The 22,190-nt window shown below is 46.3% G+C and overlaps 1 protein-coding gene across 2 annotated transcripts in view; it reads right to left on the reverse strand.

The window, feature by feature from the left end:
* The window catches only part of wdr46 (WD repeat domain 46), an 82,317-nt gene extending 73,733 nt beyond the window's left edge, over positions 1 to 8,584 (reverse strand). Inside the window, exons 1-2 of one of the 2 annotated variants that reach the window (XM_073034872.1) lie at positions 8,478 to 8,584; positions 355 to 603 (exon numbers count right to left, since the gene is read on the reverse strand). In XM_073034872.1, the coding sequence (XP_072890973.1) occupies positions 355 to 603; positions 8,478 to 8,579 (351 nt within the window). In that variant the 5' untranslated portion in view covers positions 8,580 to 8,584. The remainder of the gene's footprint in view (positions 1 to 354; positions 604 to 8,477) is intronic. The other variant, XM_073034878.1, reaches the window with a different exon arrangement.
* Between the last annotated feature and the right edge of the window lie 13,606 nt (positions 8,585 to 22,190).

Raw genomic sequence — 22,190 nt, forward strand, 5'->3', positions numbered from 1 at the left:
GATACATTGTGTAGCAAGCTCTTCTCGCCCTTTGAGCCCGCCACCCAACAACCCAATTTAGCCGTAGCCTAACCACGGGACAATTTATGATGAATAACTGGTCCGTCTTTGGACCGTGAGAGGGAACTGGAGCACCAGAGGAAACTCAGGTGGTCACAAGAAGGACCTTCGAGATGGTGTCAGAACTGAGCTCTGATGCCCTGAGCTGCAATGGCATGCAAACTCCCTCTCCTCCTCGTCACTTGGGAGGGCACACACAGCCCTGGAGCCACCCGAGATCAGAAAGACCACATGGGTCCCGTGCCAGGTACACTGGTTCTCCCTCACCCTCACCCGAGCCCAGCGAACACTCACCCCTGACATAGCTGACGGGCCGTGGGTTGGTCTTCTCCAGGGTTTGTGTGGTTTGTTGTTGGCAGCTGCTTTTCCTTGGACTCTCTTGGCGGGGGAGACCTGTGTTTCTGACATAGCTGACGGGCCGTGGGTTGGTCTTCTCCAGGGTTTGTGTGGTTTGTTGTTGGCAGCTGCTTTTCCTCGGACTCTCTTGGCGGGGGAGACCTGTGTTCCTGCATCCCCCTCGGCCTCCCAGTACCGCTTCCTCTGCTGGAACATAACAGGACAGCGTCAACAGCGACCCCTGCAGGTGGTGGAGGGGAAATACCCCCAGGTCTATTCTCACCCCCCTCCCCAGTGGGGAGCCTTGTGCACCAAGAACCTACTGAGTGAAGTCTTTCACTACGAGAGGGGGTAAAAGTGGCAGGTGGGGTTGTGTGGTGTCACACACTGCGGCCGGGGGGGGGGGGGGGGAGGTAGAGGGACAGGGACAAAAAGAATGATGAGGGGAAGGGATGGTGAGAATGGGGGGGTGAGGCGGACAGAGGCCATTTAGGGAAAAGGGTTGGGGTGCAGACGTCTGTGACCACTACACCCCCTACCCCAAACACACTCCGATCTCCAGCTCTTCTCTACTTCAATCACACGCTCAAGATTCAAGATGGTTTCATGTCATTTCCAATTCCAAGAGTGAAGGAGAACGAAACCATTGTTACTCCAAACAAAATATGATTAGATAGAGACAACAATAATTTACAAAACACTATAACTACATCAGATAGCCGATATACATTGATTATAATGCCCATAAGAGACATTAGGCTCAGGAGGACACAAGGTGACTGACAGGAAACGATAAAGTAAGACCATAAGATATGGGAGCAAAAGTAGGCCATTCGGTCCATCCAGTCAGCTCATTGTATCATCGGCTGATCCAATTCTCCCAGTCATCCCCACTCCCCTGCCTTCTCCCCATACCCTTTGACACCCTGGCTAATCAAGAACCTGTCTATCTCTGCCTTAAACACACCCAATGACTTGGCCTCCACAGCTGCTCGTGGCAAAAACTTCCGCAGATTTACCACCCTCTGACTAAAGTAATTTCTCCGCATCTCTGTTCTAAATGGACATCCTTCAATCCTGAAGTCGTGCCCTCTTGTCCTAGAATCCCCTACCATGGGAAATAACTTTGCCATATTTAATCTGTTCAGGACTTTTAACATTCAGAATGTTTCTGTGAGATCCCCCCTCATTCTCCTGAACTCCAGGGAATACAGCCCAAGAGCTGCCAGATGTTCCTCATACAATAACCCTTTCATTCCTGGAATCATTCTCATGAATCTTCTCTGAGCCCTCTCCAATGTCAGTATATTCTTTCTAAAATAAGGAGCCCGAAACTGCACACAATACTCTGTGTGGTTTCATGAGTGCCTTATAGAGCCTCAACCTCACATCCCTGCTCTTATATTCTATACCTCTAGAAATGAATGCCAACATTGCATTTGCCTTCTTCACCACTGACTCAACCTGGAGGTTAACCTTTAGGTTAATCTGCACAAGGACTCCCAAGTCCCTTTGCATCTTTGCATTTTGCATTCTCTCCCCATCTAAGTAATAGTCTGGCCGTTTATTTCTTCCACCAAAATGCATGACCAGACACTTTCCAACATTGTATTTCATTTGCTACTTCTTGCCCATTCCCCTAAACTATCTAAGTCTGTTTGCTCAACACTACCCACTGATCAACCTATCTTTGCATTATCAGCATACTTAGCCACAAAGTCTAAACCATAAAAAGCAGTCCCAGCACCGACCGCTGTGGAATTCCACTGGTAACCAGCAGCCAGCCAGAATAGGATCCCTTTATTCCCACTCTGCTTTCTGCCGACCAGCCAATGCTCCACCCATGCTAGTAACTGCCCTGTAATTCCATGGGCTCTTATCTTGCTAAGCAGCCTCATGTGTGGCACCTTGCAAAGGCCTTCTGAAAACCAAGTACATCACATCTACTACATCTCCTTTGTCTACCCTGCTTGTAATTTCCTCAAATAATTGCAGTAGGTTTGTCAGGTAGGATTTTCCTTTCAGGAAACCATGCTGGCTTTGGCCTATCTTGTCATGTGCCTCCAGGTACAGGTAATCCCTGAGTTACGAACGTCCAACTTACGGACAACTCATACTCATGAACCGAGAAAGGAGAACGCCGTCCGCCATTTTAAGTCAATAGACAATAGGTGCAGGAGTAGGCCATTCGGCCCTTCTAGCCAGCACCACCATTCACTGTGATCATGGCTGATCATACACAATCAGTACCCCGTTCCTGCCCTCTCCCCATATCCCCTGACCCCGCTATCTATAAGAGCTCTATCTAACTCTCTCTTGAAAGCATCCAGAGACTTGGCCTCCACTGCCTTCTGGGGCAGAGCATTCCACATATCCACCACTCTCTGGGTGAAAAAGTTTTTCCGCATCTCTGTTCTAAATGGCCTACCCCTTATTCTTAAACTGTGGCCTCGAGTTCTAGACTCACCCATCAGCGGGAACATGCTTCCTGCCTCCAGCGTGTCTAATCCCTTAATAATCTTATATGTTTCAATCTCATTCTTCTAAATTCCAGTGTATACAAGCCCAGTCGCTCCAATCTTTCAACATATGACAGTCCCGCCATTCCGGGAATTAAACTTGTGAACCTACGCTGTACTCCCTCAATAGCAAGAATGTCCTTCCTCAAATTTGGAGACCAAAACTGCACACAATACTCCAGGTGGGGTCTCACCAGGGCCCTGTACAGCTGCAAAAGGACCTCTTTACTCCTATACTCAATTCCTCTTGTTATAAAGGCCAGCATGCCATTAGCTTTCTTCACTGCCTGCTGTACCTGCATGCTTGCTTTCATTGACTGATGTACAAGAACACCCAGATCTCGTTGTACTTCCCCTTTTCCTAACTTGACTCCATTTAGATAGTAATCTGCCTTCCTGTTCTTGCCACCGAAGTGGATAACCTCACAGTTATCCACAGTTGTTGTCGTTAACACTGTGTTGAGTGTTTAACTTTGTATTTGGCTTAAATTTTTCTTAGTAAGATTCACCTTGACCCCGCCATCCCCTCTCGTTCCAGTCAGCTGGTGGTGCACTGAGATCAGCGCCGGGCTAGAGATTCCCGAGTTCGATCCAGTGACAGACCACTCCCGTGCCGGGTTGATGTCGAGCTTGCAACTTGACCTCGTAAAAAACACACTGCCACCTCCAGTTTAAATTCCCATGCGGAATATTATGGAGGATCAAATACCCAAACCCAGCACAGCCCCCACTTGTCCCATTTAGCCTGTCTCAGTGCGGTGGTCCTTAGGACCCAGCGGACCTCGGGAGCCGGTGGAGGTTGGGACCCACCACCCGCAGTGTTTCTGTTCCATTGACGGGAGGCGATCACGATTGAAAATAAAGTGGAAATAAAGCGTATGGAAAGAGGTGAAACGCCATCGGTCATTGGAAAAGTGTTAGGCTACATTCGGTCAATGATTGGAACAATTTTAAAGGATGAAGTGAGAATAATGGAGCATGTGAAAGCTACAATTATTACTAAGCAAAGCAATGGTTTAATTATTGGAATACATACGTTTCTTAAGTGTTTTATATGCATAGAAAGGTAAAATATATGCTATAAACTAAGACAAACGTTTGACTAACTGACGCTAAATAATACCGGATGTACTTGTTCCGACTTCCGTACAAATCCGACTTAAAGACGGACTCAGGAACGGAACTCGAATGTAACCCAGGGACTGCCTGTACTCAATAATCTCATCTCTAACAATTGATTCCAACCACTGATGTCAGGCTAACGGGTCTATAGTCTCCTTTCTGCTGCCTCCTACCCTTCTTAAATAGTTGAGTAACATTTGCAATTTTCCAGTCATCCGGTACAATGCCAGACTCTACCGATTCTTGAAAATTCATTGTTAACGCCTCCGCAATCTCTCCAGCTACTTCCTTCAGCACCCGAGGGTGCATTCCATCAGGTCCAGGAGATTTATCCACCCTCAGACCATTAAGCTTCCTGAGCACCTTCTCAGTTGTAATTTTCACTGCGCATACTTCACCTCCCCGACACTCTTGAATGTCCGGTATACTGCAGACATCTTCCACTGTGAAGACTGATGCAAAGTACACATTCAGTTCCTCTGCCATTTCTGCGACTCTCATTACAATATATCCAGTGTCATTTTCTATTGGTCCGATATCTACCCTCAACTCTCTTTTACCCTTTATATACTTAAAAAAGCTTTTAGTATCTTCTTTGATATTAGTTGCCAGCTTCCTTTCATAATTCATCTTTTCCTTCCTAATGACCTTCTTAGTTTCCTTCTGCAAGTTTTTAAAAGCTTCCCTATCCTCTATCTTCCCACTAGCTCTGGCTTCCTTGTATGCCCTCTCTTTTGCTTTTACTTTTACTCTGACTTCACTTGTCAGCCACGGTAGTGTCTTTCTTCCATTTGAAAAATTTCTTCTTATTTGGAATATATCTGTCTTGCACTTCCCTCATTTTCCACAGAAACTCCAGCCATTGCTGCTCTGCTGTCCTTCCTGCCAGTGTCCCTTTCCAGTCAACTTTGGCTGGAAGTTCCTCTCTCATGCCGTTGTAATATCCTTTATTCCACTGTAATACCGATAAATTGGAATTTACTTTCTCCTTCCCAAATTTCAAAGTGAACTCGATCATACTGTGATCACTGTTCCCCAAGGGTTCCTTAACCCTAAGCTCTCTTATCACCTCCAGATCATTGCACAATACCTAATCCAGCGCACCTTTAGTGGGCTCAACAAGCTGTTCTAAAAAGCCATCCTTTAGACATTCTACAAATTCTCTCTCCTGAGGTCCAATACTGACCTGGTTTTCCCAATCCACTTTCATGTTAAAATCCCCAACGATTATCATGACATTGCCTTTCTGACACACCTTTTCCATCTCCTGCTGCAATTTGTAATCCACACCCCAGCTACTGTTTGGAGGCCTGTATACAACTGCCATTAGGGTGCTTTTACCCTTGCCATTTCTTAACTCAACCCATAGAGACTCTACACTTTCCAATCCCATGTCATCTCTTTCTAATGATTTAATATTATTTCTTATACACAGGGCCACACCACCCCCTCTGCCTACTAATCTATCTTTCCAATACTCAGTAAAGTGGTGGTTGGGTGTGTGAAGGTGTTGATCAGACTTACTGCTTGGGTCTGGTGGTCCTGGTGTGGATGCGACGTAGCCTCCTCCCTGATGGGAGAGGGACAAACAGCTATGAGCAGGGTGGGTGGGATATTTCATGATGTTGCCGGTTTTTCACTGGCACCTTGATGTATATCGAGTCTGTATATACCCAGGTCTTTACCAAAAAAAAACAGCTTTGTCTTGCAGAGAGCTATTTCAAGGGCAAAGAGACAATTTCAAATGAAGTTGGAGATGACATCGGATGTACAACTCTGGCAGGATTAGGGTTAGGAACATTAGTTCCTATAAAGTGAAACCCAGTAGCATGAATGGCAGTGATGCTTCACTACCAGGTGAACTCAATGCCTTCTATGGACTCTTTGAAAGGGAGAATATAACGACAGCTGTGAAGATCCCTGCTGCACCCGGTGACCCTCTGATCTCTGTCTCGGAGGCCGATGTTAGGCTGTCTTTAAAGAGGGTGAACCCTCGCAAGGTGGAGGATCCCGGTGGAGTACCCGGTAAGGCTCTGAAAACTTGTGCCAACTGACTGGCGGGAGTATTTGAGGACATCTTCAACCTCTCACTGCTACGGGCAGAAGTTCCCACTTGGCAACAATTATACCAGTGCCTAAGAAGAATAATGTGAGCTGCCTTTCTTTTACCCAGTAGCACTCACAGCTACACTGATGAAATGCTTTGAGAGGTTAGTCATGACTAGACTGAACTCCTGCCTCAGCAAGGACCTGGACCCACTGTAATTTGCCTACCGCCGCAATAGGTCAGTGGCAGATGCAATCTCAATGGCTTTAAACCACCTGGACAACACAAACACCCATGTCAGGATGCTGTTCATCGACTATAGCTCAGCATTTAATGCCATCATTCCCACAATCCTGACCAATAAGTTATAGAACCTGGGCCTCTGTACCTCCCTCTGCAATTGGATCCTCGACTTCCTAACCGGAAGACCCCATTCTGTGCAGACTGGTGATAACATATCCTCCTCGCTGACAATCAACACAGGCTCACCTCAGGGGTGTGTGCTTAGGCATAGCTCAAATAACATCTATAAATTTGCTGATGATACAACCATTGTTGGTAGAATCTCAGATGGAGACGAGAGGGTGTACAGGAGCGAGATATGCCAACTAGTGGAATGGTGTCACAGCAACAACCTTGCAATCAACATCAGTAAGATGAAAGAGCTGATTGTGGACAAAGACAAGGAACACATACCAATCCTCATTGAGGGATCAGAAGTGGAGAGAGTGAGCAGTTTCAAGTTCCTGGGTGTCAAGATCTCTGAGGATCTAACCTGGTCCCAACATATTGATGCAGTTATAAAGAAGGCAAGACAGTGACTACACTTCATTAGGAGATTGAAGAGATTTGGCACGTCAACAAATACACTCAAAAACTTCTACAGATGTATCGTGGAGAGCATTCTGACAGGCTGCATCACTGTCTTGGATTTGGGGGGGGGGGGGGGGCACAGGACCGAAAGAAGCTGCTGAGGGTTGTAAATCTAGTCAGCTCCATCTTGGGTCCTTGCCTACAAAGTTCCCAGGACATCTTTAAGGAGCGGTGTCTCAGAAAGGCAGCGTCCATTATTAAGGACCTCCAGCACCCAGGGCATGCCCTTTTCTCACTGTTAGGAGGTACAGAAGCCTGAAGGCACAAACTCAGTGATTTAGGAACAGCTTCTTCCCCTCTGCCATCTGATTCCTAAACGGACATCGAACCCTTGAACACTACCTCAGTTTTACAATCCATATTATTTGTTTTGGCACGACATTAATCTATTCAGTGTACTGTCATTGATTTACTTACGATTCCTCTTCTATGTGTTGCTGCTAAGTTATCAAATTTCACGACACACAACACAGATAACAAACCTGATTCTGTTATGTCCTTAATGGCAAGTAGGCTGTTACAAGACAAAGATGTGTTAAACAGTGTTTAACTAGAGCCTTCCTGTCTGCCACAGTGCAGCACAGTACCTGCAGTGGTGCAGCTTCTCAGGATGCCCTCTGTTGCACGAGTATGAATGTGCAAAGACCAGCTCTCTTCAGAAAGAAGAGGCATTGGTAAGCTTTCCTGATTGTGTAGGATGTGGTCTCCGCACATGAGGGAATGCAAGTTTGTGCACTTCCAGAAGTTTGAAACAGCTTGCAGTTTCCACTTCTGTGCTGACGATGTAGAGGAGTGTGAGTGGTGAGAGCTCTCCTGAAGTCGATAACCATTTTCTTTGTCTTGTTAACATTGAGGAAGAAGTTATTTGTCTGGCACAAGGTCTGGAGTTCCTCCACCCTGCAGGCCATCTCATTGTTGCTGGTGATAAGCCACAAGACTATCATTGTTTCTTTCCCTCCACCACCTCTCCAACCCCTTAAATCCATCCTCTACTCCTGCTCCCTCCTCACCACCACATAACTCTCCCTGGGTCCACCCTAACCTCCCCTCCCCACTGTCCTAACTCTCCTCCTTCAACTCCATGCCCCCTTCCTCTCTCTCCACCCCACTCCCCTACCTCACTACCCCACCTCCCTACCCACTCTCTCCTTAGACTCCCTACTCACCTCTCCCTGCCCTACCTCACTACCCCACCTCCCCACCCACTCTCTTTCGACTCCACTAACTCACGTTCCTTCACTGTCCTATCTCCGTACCCTCTCATTTAATTCCCCCACTTCAGCGCTCTCCATTGTCCTACCTCCTTCGATTCCTCTACTCCACTACCCTACCTCACTATCCCACCCTCTCCCATCTTTCTTCCTTCGCCTCCTCCCTACAAAACTTCTCTAACCCCGTTCTCGCTCGGCTCCCCTCCGCCCTTTCGTACTCCCCTTCCATCACCTCCCTCCCTCACCCTGTTCCCCCTTGACAGCCCTACATCTCCCTGTCTCTTTCCTACCCCTTCCTTCCTCACTTACCACATTGCCTCCGCTCCTCGCCGTCTCCCGCACCGCCATCTTGTCCCGACCTGCACCGCGCGGCGAACAGGAACAATAAAGTTTGTTCAGCCGCGTCTCCATGGTAACAGCGCCGATCCCGGACTCTGCGGCCTGCTGCTCAATTCGACTCCCTCACTAACCTATGTAAGATAATAATTTTTGGAGTGCGGACTATTATCTAAATGGGGAGAACAATGACGAGGTGGCCTGTCCCTCGATGTCGCAGAAACGAAGGAGCTGGTTGTGGATTACAGGAGGAATGGAGACGGGCTAACCCCCATTGACATCACTGGATCTGGGGTTGAGAGGGTCAACAGCTTTAAGCTCCTCGGTATCCACATCACCGAGGACCTCATGTGGTCTGTACACACCGGCTGTGTGGTGAAGAAGGCACAACAGCCCCTCTTTCACCTCAGACAGTTGAGGAAGTTTGGTATGGGCCCTCAAACCTTGAGGACTTTCTACAGGGCCACAACTGAGAGCATCCTGACTGGCTGCATCACTGTGTGGGAACTGTACTTCCCTCAATCGAGGAATCTGCAGAGAGTGGTGTGAACAGCCCGGCGCATCTGTAGTTGTGAACTTCCCATGATTCAGGACGTTTACAGAGACAGGTGCGTAAAAAGGGCCTGAAGGATCACTGAGGACCCAAACCATCCCAACCACAATCTATTCCAGCTGCTACCATCCGGGAAACGGTACCGCAGCATAAAAGCCAGGACCAACAGGCTCCGGGACAGCTTCTGCACCAGGCCATCAGACTGATTAACTCACACTGATTTGAGTGTACTGGATATTACATTGACTGTTCTATTTATTATAAATTACTATGATTGCACATTTAGATGGAGAGGTAACGTAAAGATTTTTACACAGGTCGAGTCTGTGGTGAAGAAGGCAAACACAATGTTGGCATTCATTTCAAGGGGAAAAGAATATAAAAACAAGGAGATAATGCTGAACCTTTATAAGACACGAGGTGAACTGGGTACAGAGGGGTACGGGGTGAACTGGGTACAGAGATACAGAGCGAACTGGGTACAGAGGGGTACGGGGTGAACTGGGTACAGAGATACAGGGTGAACTGGGTACAGAGGGGTACGGGGTGAACTGGGTACAGAGATACAGGGTGAACTGGGTACAGAGGGGTATGGGGTGAATGGGGTACAGAGGGGTACGGGGTGAATGGGGTCCAGAGGAGTACGGGGTGAATTGGGTACAGAGGGGTACGGGGTGAACTGGGTACAGAGATACAGAGCGAACTGGGTACAGAGGGGTACGGGGTGATCTGGGTACAGAGGGGTACGGGGTGATCTGGGTACAGAGGGGTACGGGGTGAACTGGGTACAGTGGGGTACGGGATGATCTGGGTACAGTGGGGTACGGGGTGATCTGGGTACAGAGGGGTACGGGGTGATCTGGGTACAGAAGGGTCTGGCGTAAGCTGGGTACAGAATCAACAGTTTTACTCTGGCCTCTATCCTTTGACCTGTTTGGCATGGGTTATTCTGCCCAGAGCCAAAGTATGAAGCCCTGATGCAAGGGGGCATAACTCTGCAGCTCATTGTGGTAGGTAAGGACATAAGAACTTAAGAAATAGGAGCAGGAGTAGGCCATCTGGCCCATCGAGCCTGCTCCATCGTTCATTAAGATCATGGCTGTTCTGGCCATGGACTCATCTCCACCTGTCTGCCTTTCCCCTAGAACCTTTCATTGCCCTAAGCCTCCAAATCATGGCATTGTGTAAACCTGGCTTGTGTAAACAGTGTGCAAGAGAAGTTGTGCTCCTCTTGGAGGATGAATCAAAATATTTTCCGGAACTGTGATGTTTCTAATTTTTATTGCCTGGGTGCAGCATGGACGTTGCTTGCATGCGGTTTACACAAGCCAGGGCAGTACAATCTGGACAGCAAACTGTTACTCCTCTCCACGTAGCTGACGAATCCGAACAAACGTACATTTCAGCGGGAGTTGCCATTCAGCGTTGAACTCAGCAACGGACTGCCTTAGGGACTCGGCTCCGGACTTTTCTCTCTGGCTTTCCCCATGAGTGGGTGTGGCCCCAAGGCAGTGGAGGTTTGACATCAAAATTTTCCTTTTAGATGAGCTGCCAACCACTGCTGCCAAGCCCCATCTGCCCAAAGCAACTGGTAACCCAGTGGTAACAAAGGCACTTGTACCCACCTTCGCTCCTCCTTCCGTCAGTAGAAACAGCAATGCCAGGCTTAGAAGCTAAGCCACATGAGAAGGCCAGGAGCTGGACCTCGTGATCAGAGGCTGTTCGTGACGCAAGTCATTGGAAGCATTTACTAGAGTGTCCTCACTCCATCCCTCACCACCTCCACCCGGGCTATGGGAACTTGAAGGAGCTGTTTTTATAATTAACTTCCTTCATACTCAGTATGCACCCTGGATAGTGTAACAATAAATACAGTTAATTATCTGAAGCAATAACGTTTGCCTTTGTTGTACAACTATCTTTGGAATTCATCATTGGGAAATTCACAAGGAAGGGGTTTAACAATTCAGAGCTTAATTACAGGCTGGGAGTTTAATGCGGTGTTTCATCCTGTAATGAGTGGCACTCAGTGCTGTGTACGTGGAGAGCATCACAAGGGCTTACAGACTGCTGAGAGGATCTTTGTGTCTCTCTTCCACCCATCAAAAATATTTGAAAGTACAAAGTAAATTTTTTTATCAAAGTACATAATTGTCACCATATACAATCCTGAGATTCATTTTCTTGTAGGCACACTCAATAAATCTATGGAATAATATCCATCACAGAATCAGTCAAAGTCCACAACACTTGAGCATTCAACCAGAATGCAGAAGACAACAAACTGTACAAAAAAAGAAATGATAATAATAATAGTAAATAAGTAAGCAATAAATATCAAGAGCATGAGATGAAGTGTCCTTGAAAGTGAGTCCTTGGTGGGAACATTTCCATGACGGGGTGAGTGAAGTTGAGTGAGGTTATCCCTTCTGGTTCAAGACTTTGCTGGTTGAGGGGTAGTATCTGTTCCTGATGGGTTGATTGTGTGTGTTATCAGGAGTGCTGCATCCTCAGGGCCCTTAGCATTGTCCACGATCCCTCCCATCTATCTAACAATCTCTTTGACCCCCTACCATCAGGCAGGAGGTACCATAGCAATAGGACAAGAGCTGTTCGGATGGGAAACAGCTTCCTCCTCCAGGCTGTGAGACTCTCTGCCACCACCCAGGTCTCATCACGCATGAAGTGCCAGTAGTGGATACAGTTTACATGTTTAACTTGTATCATAAATGCATTCAAAGATTTAAAGTATGTTGATTATTAAAGCATGTATGCAGTGTACAACCCTGAGGCTCGTCTTCCCACAGACAGCCATGAAACGAAGAAAATCATGGAACCCACTCAAAGAAAAACATCATTCCCCACATAAAAATGCTACAAAAAAAGTGAAAACACAAAATCAAAACAGGCCAGGTGTAAGTTAATTTAGCTCAGTGTTCATTATTTGCAGGCTGCCCCAATTGAAATAGCCAAAAAAAGGAGCGACCACAAAGCAGAGAAGCACATCATAATGCGAACTGTGTCGACAGCATTGAGGGAGGGAGGGAGATAGAGCATTAATACTCGGGGACCTTCCTTCAGGGAAATCACAATGTGAACTGTGTCGACAGCATTGAGAGAGAGAGAGAGAGAGACCATTCATACACAGGGACTTCCTTCAGGAGCAGCAAGCGAGAGGCTGGTAGATGGCGTGGAACCCACTCATCTTCTGCACCCACCTTGATGTTTTCAATCTTCCTTTAAGCTTTAATTGGTGAGATTGGCAAGAAATAGAGGCCACTGGCCTTCTGGAATCCTCTCAGAGACAGCAAAGCGCTGGATTGCTAGCCCAAAAACACACAATCAAACTGTAGATCACAGGCTCCAACAATTGCAGAACCACACTTGAAAGGAAAAAGAGGTTTCAAATGCAATGTTGGCATTTATTTCAAGGGGAATAGAATATAAAAACAAGGAGATAATGCTGAGACTTTATAAGACACTAGTCAGGCCGCCCTTGCAGTATTGTCAACAGTTTTGGACCCCATATCTCAGAAAGGATGTGTTGTCATTGGAGAGAGTCGAGAGGAGGTTAATGAGGATGATTCTGAAAATGAAGGGTAACCTTTTACTACAGAAGTAAGGAGGAATTTTTTTAGCTGAAGAGTGGTGAATCTGTGGAATACTCTGCCACAGACTTTAAAATGGAAGTAGATAGATCCCTGATTGACTGGGACATCAAGGGATATGGTGAGTGGACAGGTGTATGGGGTTGAATGGGATCCAGGATCAGGCATGATGAAATGGCGGAGTGGACTTGATGGTCTGAATGGCCTAATTCTGCTCCTATGTCTTATGGTCTAAGATGTAAAAGGAGTGAAAGAAATAGTTTCATGGACCATCTGGAGGATGTTGCCCTTGGTAGTGTTTGCTGGCACCATCTTCTCCATTGTTGATGCATCTTAATATTTGTTAATTTACATGTGGTAATACTGGTTTACATGTTATGTGTGTGAGTTACATGTACTGTGTTGTGCACCTTGGTCTGGAGGAACATTGTTTCGTTTGGTGGTATGCATGTGTACGGTTGAATGACAATAAGCTGAACTTGATATGGTTTGTGAAGGATGGGTGTAAATGGCTGCTTGATGATCGGCAGGGACATGGTGGCTGTTACAGCTTGTATTACAGAACCTAGAACAGTACAGACCCTTTGGCCCCATGTTGTTGTGCCAAACTTCTAACCGACCCCAAGATCACACTAATCCTTCCCTCCCACATAGTCCATTTTTCTATCAGTCATGCTGCCTTTCTAGAAGTCTCTTAGTGTTCCCAAAATCCCACCTCCAATAACCTTAAAATTATGTCCTCATGTATTAGAAATTTCCATCCTGGGAAAGTCTCTGGCTGTTCACTCAATCTATGCCGCTTATCATCTTGTCATCTCTATCAAGTCTCATCCTCCTCCCCTCCAAAAAGAAAATCTCAAACTCGCTCAACCTACCTTCATAAGACATGCTCCCCAATTCAGGCATCATCTTTGGTAAACCTCTTCTGCACTATCTAAATCTTTCACATCCTTCCGATCATAAATAAGAGAACATCTGCAGATGCTGGAAATCCAAGCACCACACACAAAACACTGGAGGAACTCAGCAAGTCAGGCAGCATCTATGGAAAGAAGTATGGTCAATATTTTGGGCTGAGATCCTACATCCTTCCCATAATGAGATGACCAGAACTGTACAAGTGTGATCTACTCTGGTTTTATAAAGCTGCAACACTACCTCACAGCTCTTGAACTCAATTCCTGAGTAAAGAAGGCCAACACACTGTATGTCTTCTTAACTACCCTATCAACTTCCTCAGCAATGTTGAAAGATGTATGGACGTGGAACCTAAGATCCCTCTGTTCCTTCACACTGTTAAGAGTCTTCCCATTAACCCTATATTCTGCCTTCAGTTGCAACCTTCCAAAGTGAATCACATCACACTTTCAGATTTAGCTCCATCTGCCACTTCTCAACCCAGCTATGCATCCTGTCAATGTCCTGCTGTAATTTACAACAACCTTCTGCACTATCCACAACTCCACCAACTTTTGTATCATCTGAAAACTTACTAACCGACCCTCACACTTCCTTATCCAAGACAGGAGTCCCAGAACAGAACCCTGTGGTATACCACTGGTCACCGACCCGGCCTCCAGACAGAATACACTCCATTTTCTACCACCCTCTGCCTTCTATGGACAAGCTAATTCTGAATCCATTTAGCCAAGTTTCCTTAGGTCCCATGTCTCCCGCTTTCTCAATGAGCCTACCATGGGGAACTTTGTCAAACACCTTACTAAAATTTAAAACACTACATTCACTGCTCTACCTTCATCAATGTGCTTTGTCATATCTACAAAGAATTCAATTAGGCTCGTCTGGCATGATCTACCCCTCACAAAGCTATGCTGACTGCCTCTGATCAGACTATGCTTCTCCAAATGATCACAAGTCCTGTTTTTCCACTATTGACAAAGGCAATCTCCTCCCACCCTTCCCGTGGTAATCTGGGGTATATCCCATTTGATCCTGTGGGTTTTCAGAAGTTCCAACACATCCTCTTTCTTAATGTTGTGCAGGTCCTATTCAGTGTCTCCACCTCCATAGCTCTTGGCGATGAAGGTGTAGTGGTATGGAGGAGCCACCGCACAAGATCAGGAAAAAATGTAGAAATCAAAAAAAGAAAAAGTATTATTCAGAACTTTGAGATTATTTATTTACTGATTGAGATACAGCGTGGAGTAGGCTCTTCAAGCCCTTTGGGCCAGCTGTCCGCAACCCTTTGATTTAATCCCAACCTAATCAATTTACGAAGGCCAATTGACCAACCAACCAGTATGTCTTTGGACTGTCTGAGGAAAACGGAGCACGCAGATGAAACCCACGTGGTCACGGGGAGAACATACAAACTCCTTACAGGCAGTGGTAGTAATTGTCGCTGGTACTGTACAGTGTTGTACTAACCACTATGCTACCGTGCTGCCCTACTTTATGTGTTTAATCTTGCAATGTAACAAAATGGAACCTGTACAATCCGAGAGTGTTTTGCTATAAGCTAAGTGTGTACGCATCAAAAGGCATGTAATATCCTGATCATTGTTCACTGAATAACTTAAGGGGAGATTGATATACATTAGCCTTGAGTACTGCAGCTGTACCCTAGTGATCTTGCAGAACAGATAATAGCTAAAGAATGGATTCAAAACTTGTATAAAAATGAGCTTTGTAAATCAGCTGCCATCAGTGAGCAGTTGAGTTGTTCCTCATTGCTAACAATAAATACGTCTTTGAACAGATTCACTGCATTTTTTAACTCCCTGAACCCCCTTGACTCTCTTCAGAATCGGAAACAGAATGATGAGGTGGTGTTCATGGGTTCAATGTCCACCCAGAAATCAGAGGTGCAGAGGAGAAGAAGCTGTTCTTGAACCACTGAGTGTGTCCCTTCTGGCTCCTGTATCCCCTTCCTGATTGTAGTAATGAGGAAGTGCTTGTCCTGGGTGGTGGGGGGCCTTTAGAATGGGAACCACCTTTTTGAGGCACCGCTCCTTGAAGATGTCTTGGATACTATGGAGTCCAATGCCCACGATGGAGCTGACTAATTTAGCAATGCTCTGCAGCTTAACTCAATCCTGTGCTGTACAATGATTTTCCCAGGACTTGAGGACCCAAGTTAGAGGGAAAGGTTGAATATGTGAGGAGGTTATTCCCTGGAGCATAGAAGAGTGAAGGGAGATTTGATAGAGGTATACAAAATTTTGAGGAGTATAGATACGGTAAAAGCAAACAAGCTTTTTCCACTGAGTTTGGTGAAACTAGACTAGAGGTCATAGTTTAAGGGTAAAAGGTGAAATATTTAAGTGAGCCTGAGGAGGGAGCTTCTTCACTCAGAGGGTGGTATGAGTGTGGAACGAGCTGCCATTGACAGTGGTGGATGCAGGTTCGAGGGCAGCGTTGAAGAAACATTTGGAGTTCATGGATGGGAGGGGCTATGGTTTAGGCGTGGGTCGAATGGACGAGGCAGATTAACAGTTCAGCACGGTCTAGAAGGGCTGAAGTTTCTCAGTTGTGGTAGCTCAATGACAGGGTGATAAACACAAGAAAGTCTTCAATCTATTGTGTTTAAGATTCTGCAGATGCAGGAAATCTGGGGTAAGATGTACAAGATGCTGGAGAAACAGCAGGTCAGACAGCACGTATGGAGGTGAATAAATGGTCAACATTTTGGGCTGAGAACCTTCATCAGGACTGGATGATCTACTGGGTTCCTCCAGCATTTTGTATGTGTTATACACAGATTGATGTGTCCCTGAACCTCAGCTCCCAATGGTTTGTTGTAGAAGGCAGTGGAATGCACACAGGACAACTTCACCTCTTTCCCATCAGTGACGCCAATAGGTTTTTGGAACAATTCACTGTCCTTAATCCCATCATCAATTCCAGGTGATTGTCAAGGTGCCAGGTATTGCGAAGGAGTTGGGTGTCAGCTCTGTGACATGCAGTGTTGAAACCATGAACAAAATGGAATGCAGTTTGGGAAATCGGGCAACACCTACTGAGAATATTTGTGGCATTACCCAGCTCTGCAGACACTTCAATGAAGCTTTGAGTCATTGATTGGATACCCAGCTTCCTGAGCAACAGTGTGGCATGGTGTGAATGTATGATCAGTGTCCTAACAAAACAAGGCACACGGTGTCCGCGAGGAGACTGAGAGTGAATCTCAGAGGACAATAACACAACAGGTAAGGGCAATATGTGGCCATTCAGCCCACTAGCTCATTCCACTATCCAGTAAGGTGATCCATCTCAGTACCAGCAGTAGTTAGTGGTGCTGCCTCATGGCCCAGGTTATGTCCCAGAGCTGCCTTCTTAACCACACAGTCAACCTGCACACAGCTCCTAGTGTCCTATGGACTCAGACCCCAAGATCCCTCTGATCTTCCACACTGCCAAGAGTCTTACCATTAATACTATATTCTGCCATCACATTTGACCTACCAAAATGAACCACCTCACACATATGGGTTGAACTCCATCTGCCATTTCTCAGCCCAGTTTTGCATCCTATCAATGTCCCGCCGTAACCTCTGACAGCCCTCCACACTATCCACAACACCTCCAACCTTTGTGTCATCAGCAAACTTACTAACCCATCCCTCCACTTCCTTATCCAGGTTATTTATAAAAATCACGAAGAGTAGGGTCCCAGAACAGATCTGAGGCACACCACTGGTGACCGACCTCCATGTAGAATTTGACCTGTCTACAACCACTTTGCCTTCTGTGGGCAAGCCAGTTCTGGATCCACAAAGCAATGTCCCCTTGGATCCCATGCCTCCTTACTTTCTCAATAAGCTTTGCATGGGGTACCTTATCAAATGCCTTGCTGAAATCCATATCCACTATACACTTCCTTCATCAATGTGTTTAGTCACATCCTCAGAAAATTCTATCAGGCTCGTAAGGCACGGCCTGCCCTTGACAAAGTCATGTTAACTATTCCTAATCATATTATACCTCTCTGAATGTTCATAAATCTTGCCTCTCAGGATCTTCTCCATCAACTTACCAACCACTGAAGTAAGAAGACTGGTCTATAATTTCCTGGGCTAGCTCTACTCCCTTTCTTGAATAAAGGAACAACATCCGCAACACTCCAATCCTCCGGAACCTCTCCCGTCCCCATTGATGATGTAAAGATCATTGCCAGAGGCTCAGCAATCTCCTCCCTCACCTCCCACCGTAGCTTGGTGTCCAGGTGACTTATCCAACTTGATGCTTTCCAAAAGCACCAGCACATCCTCTTTCTTAATATCTATATGTTCAAGCTTTTCAGTCTGCTGCAAGTCATCACTACAATCACTAAGATCCTTTTCCATAGTGAATATTGAAGTAAAGTATTCATTAAGTACCCCTGCGATTTCCTCCGATTCCATACCCACTTTCCCACTGTCACACTTTATAGGTCCTATTCTTTCACATCTTAACCTCTTGCTCTTCACATATTTGTAGAATGCTTTGGGGTTTTCCTTAATCCTGCCCACCTTCTCATAGCCCCTTCTGACTCTCCTAATTTCCTTTTTAAGCTCCTTTCTGTTAGCCTTATAATCTTCTAGATCCCTAACGTTACCTAATTCTCTGAACCTTTTGTAAGCTTTTCTTTTCTTCTTGACTAGATTTATTACAGCCTTATTACAGATTTATTACAACACCACTGTTCCTGTACCCTACTATAACTTCCCTGTCTCATTGGAATGTACCTTTGCAGAACTCCACACAGATATCCCCTGAACATTTGCCACATTACACAAATATCTCCTGAACATTTGCCACATTACACAAATATCCCCTGAACATTTACCACATTTATGTTGAGCGAACTTGGCCTTTTCTTCTTGGAGTGACGGAGGATGAGAGGTGACCTGATAGAGGTGTATAAGATGATGAGAGGCATTGATCATGTGGATAGTCAGAGGCTTTTTCCCAGGGCTGAAATGGCTAGCACGAGAGGACACAGTTTTAAGGTGCTTGGAAGTAGGTACAGAGGAGATGTCAGGGGTAAGTTTTTTATGCAGAATGGTAAGTGCGTGGATGGGATACGATAGGGTCTTTTAAGAGACTCCTGGATTGGTACATGGAGCTTAGAAAAATGGAGGGCTATGGGTAATGCTAGGTAATTTCTAAAGAAAGGACACGTTTGGCACAGCTTTGTGGGCCGAAGGGTCTGCATTGTGCTGTAGGTTTTTCTATGTTTCTAGATCACGTACAGCCTCTCCTCTTGTAGGCTTATCTACAAATTGTGTCAGGAAACCTTCCTGAACACACCTAACAAACTCCACCCCATCTAAACCCCTTGCTCTAGGGAGATGCCAATCAATATTGGGGAAATTAAGATCCCCCTTCATGACAACCCTGTTATTATTACACCGTTCCAGAATCTGTCACCCTATCTGCCCCTTGATGTCCCTGTTTGTATTGTGCGACCTATACAAAACACCCAGTAGTTATTGACCCCTTCCTGTTCCTAACTTCCACCCACAGAGACTTTGTAGACAATCCCTCCATGTCTTCCACCTTTTCTGCAGCTGTGACTCTATCTCTGATCAACACTGCCACGCCCCCACCTCTTTTGCCTCCCTCCCTGTCCTTTCTGAAACATCAAAAACCCGGCACTCTAAGTAACCATTCCTGCCCCTGAGCCATCCAAGTCTCTGTAATGGCCACAGCATCTTATCTCCAAGTGCTGATCCATGCCCTAAGCTCATCTGCTTTGTTCATGATAGTCCTTGCATTAAAATAGACACACCTCAAACCATCAGTCTGAGCGTATCCCTTCTCTATCACCTGCCTATCCTCTCCCTCACACTGCCTACGTTTTCTCTATTTGTGAGACAACTGCCCCTTCCCCGGTCTCTTCAGTTCGGTTCCCAACCCCCAGCAATTCTAGTTTAAATTCTCCCCAATAGCCTTAGCAAACCACCCCACCAGAATATTTGTCCTCCTCACATTCAAGTGCAATCTGTCCTTTTTGTACGGGTTACACCCGCCCCAAAAGATGTCCCAATGATCCAGAAATCTGAATCCCTGCCCCCTGCTCCAATTCCCTCAGCCACGCATTTATCCTCCACCTCATTCTATTCCTATACTCACTGTCACGTGGCACAGGCAGTAATCCCGAGATTACTACCTTTGCGGTCCTGCTTCTCAACTTCCTTCCTAACTCCCTGTAGTCTTTTTTTCAGGACCTCTTCCCTTTTCCTCCCTATGTCATTGGTACCAATATGTACCACGACCTCTGGCTATTATCCCCCACACTGCAGGGTATCGTGGACTCAATCAGAAACATCCCAGACCCTGGCACCTGGGAGGCAAACTACCATCTGTGCTTCTTTCCTGTGTCCACAGAATCACCTATCTGGACCCCTAACTGTAGAGTCCCCTATCACTGCTGCCATCATCTTCCTTTCCCTACCCTTCTGAGCCACAGGGCCAGACTCTGTGCCAGAGGCACGGCCACTGCCGCTTCCCCCAACGAGATTGTTCCCCCCCAACAGTTAATATGTTGTTAAGGGGGACAGCCACAGGGCTACTCACTAGTATCTGACTCTTCCCCTTCCCTCTCCTGACTGTTACCCACTTATCTCCCAAGGCCCCTGACCAGACGGAAGTCATCGAGCTGCATCTCCAGTTCCCTAACTCGGTCCCTAAGGAGCTGCAGCTCGATACACCTGGTGCAGATGTGGTCGTCCGGGAGGCTGGGAATCTCCCAGCCGTCACACATCTGACACCCAGTACAGAACACCAGCGTCACGGACATGCTTCCTATTCCAATTCTTCACAAGTAACTTACCTCGCCTCAACCCATTATCAGCGAAGCCTCATTGAGCCAAAGCCCTCCTACTCTGACTCCCTCTATGTCACCCACTCTATAAAACTCTTCTTTTTAAATTCTTCCTGCCGGTCTAACTCGCTGACGTCCACATGCCTCCCAGACCAAGCTGTGAATTGGCCTTGGAAAGTTAAATTTCAGTGCAGGCAAATAGCGAGAGAGGTGAAGACCATAAGGAATACTTTTGGAACAGAATTAGGCTCCACACTTCAATCATGGCTGAATTATTATCCCTCTGACTCCTATTCTCCTGCCTTCTCCCTGTAACCTTTGATACCCTGACTAATCAAGAACCTGTCACCCTCTACTTTAAATGTTCCCAATGACTCGGCTTCCACATCTGCCCGTGGCAATGAATTCCACAGATTCACCATCTTTTGGCTGAAGGAATTCCAACCCATCTCTCTGCTAAATGGACCTCCCTCTATTCTGATCTGTGCCCTCTAGTCCTAGACTCACCCACATCCTGTCCACTTGCATTCTGTCTTGGCGTTTCAATATTCGATAGGTTTCAATGTGAACCCCCCTCTTTTTTCTAAACTTGAGCAAGAATAGGCCCAGAGCCATCACAAGCTCCGCAGATGTTAACCCTTTCATTCCTGGAAGCATCCTTGTGAACCTCCTCTGGACCCTCTCCAATGCCAGCACATCCTTTGGGGCACACAATTTTGCTCCATTTCCGGATGTGGTCTGACCAGTGCCTTATGAAGGGAAGTCTGGGAACAATGTGGAGATTGAGGGGCCGGCCGAAAGGGCTTGGCCTCGGTTCTCTGGAGGTTATCAGAGCCAGAGGCCACCTCATTGAAACCATAAGATACAGGAGAGAATGAGGCCATTTTACCCGTTGAGTCTGCTCTGCCATTTGCTTATGGCTGATCCATTTCCTTTTCAGTCCCAATCTTCTGCCTTCTCCACAAATCCCTTCATGCCCTGACTAATCAAGAATTTATAAACCCCTGCCTTAAATATACTCAATCACAGCTGTCTGTGGCAATGAATTCCACAGCTTTACCACTCTCTGGATAATTAAATTCTTCCTCATCTCCATTCTAAATGGCCATTCCTTTATTCTGAGGCTGTGACTTCTGGTCTTAGATTCACTCACCATAGCAAACATCCTCTCCACATTCACTCTGTCAAGGCCTTTCAAAACGATAGTTTTCAATGAGTTCCACCCTCATTCTTATGAATTCCAGTGAGTGGAGACCCAGAGCCACCAAACGCTCCTCATATGAAAAGCCTTTCAATCCCGGAATCATTTTCGTGAGCCTCCCTCTGGACCCTCTCCAATGGCTGCACATCCTCTCTAAGGCAGGGGGCTCAGACATGCTCACAATACTCCCGGTGAGCCCTCAGTCCTGACGAAGGGTCTCAGCCCGAAATGTCGACAGTGCTTCTCCTGGTAGATGCTGCCTGGCCTGCTGTGTTCCACAAGGACTCCCCGGTCTCTGCACCTCAGATTTCTGAATTTCTCTTCATTTAGAAAACAGTCTACAGTTTTAGTTCTTCTACCAAAGTGCCATACACTTCCCAATACTGTATTTCATCTACCATTTCTTTGTCCAATGTTCTAACCTCTCAGTCCTTCTGTGGCTTTTCTGCTTCCTCATCACTACTGCCCCTCCACCTATCCTCGTACTAATTTCATCATCCAAATCAATGCTAAACAACATAAAAAGAATTGGTCCCACCGCAGGCCCTGTGGAACA

Source organism: Hemitrygon akajei, chromosome 2 (assembly GCF_048418815.1).
Source record: "Hemitrygon akajei chromosome 2, sHemAka1.3, whole genome shotgun sequence".
In the NCBI taxonomy this organism is placed as follows: Eukaryota; Metazoa; Chordata; class Chondrichthyes; order Myliobatiformes; family Dasyatidae; genus Hemitrygon; species Hemitrygon akajei.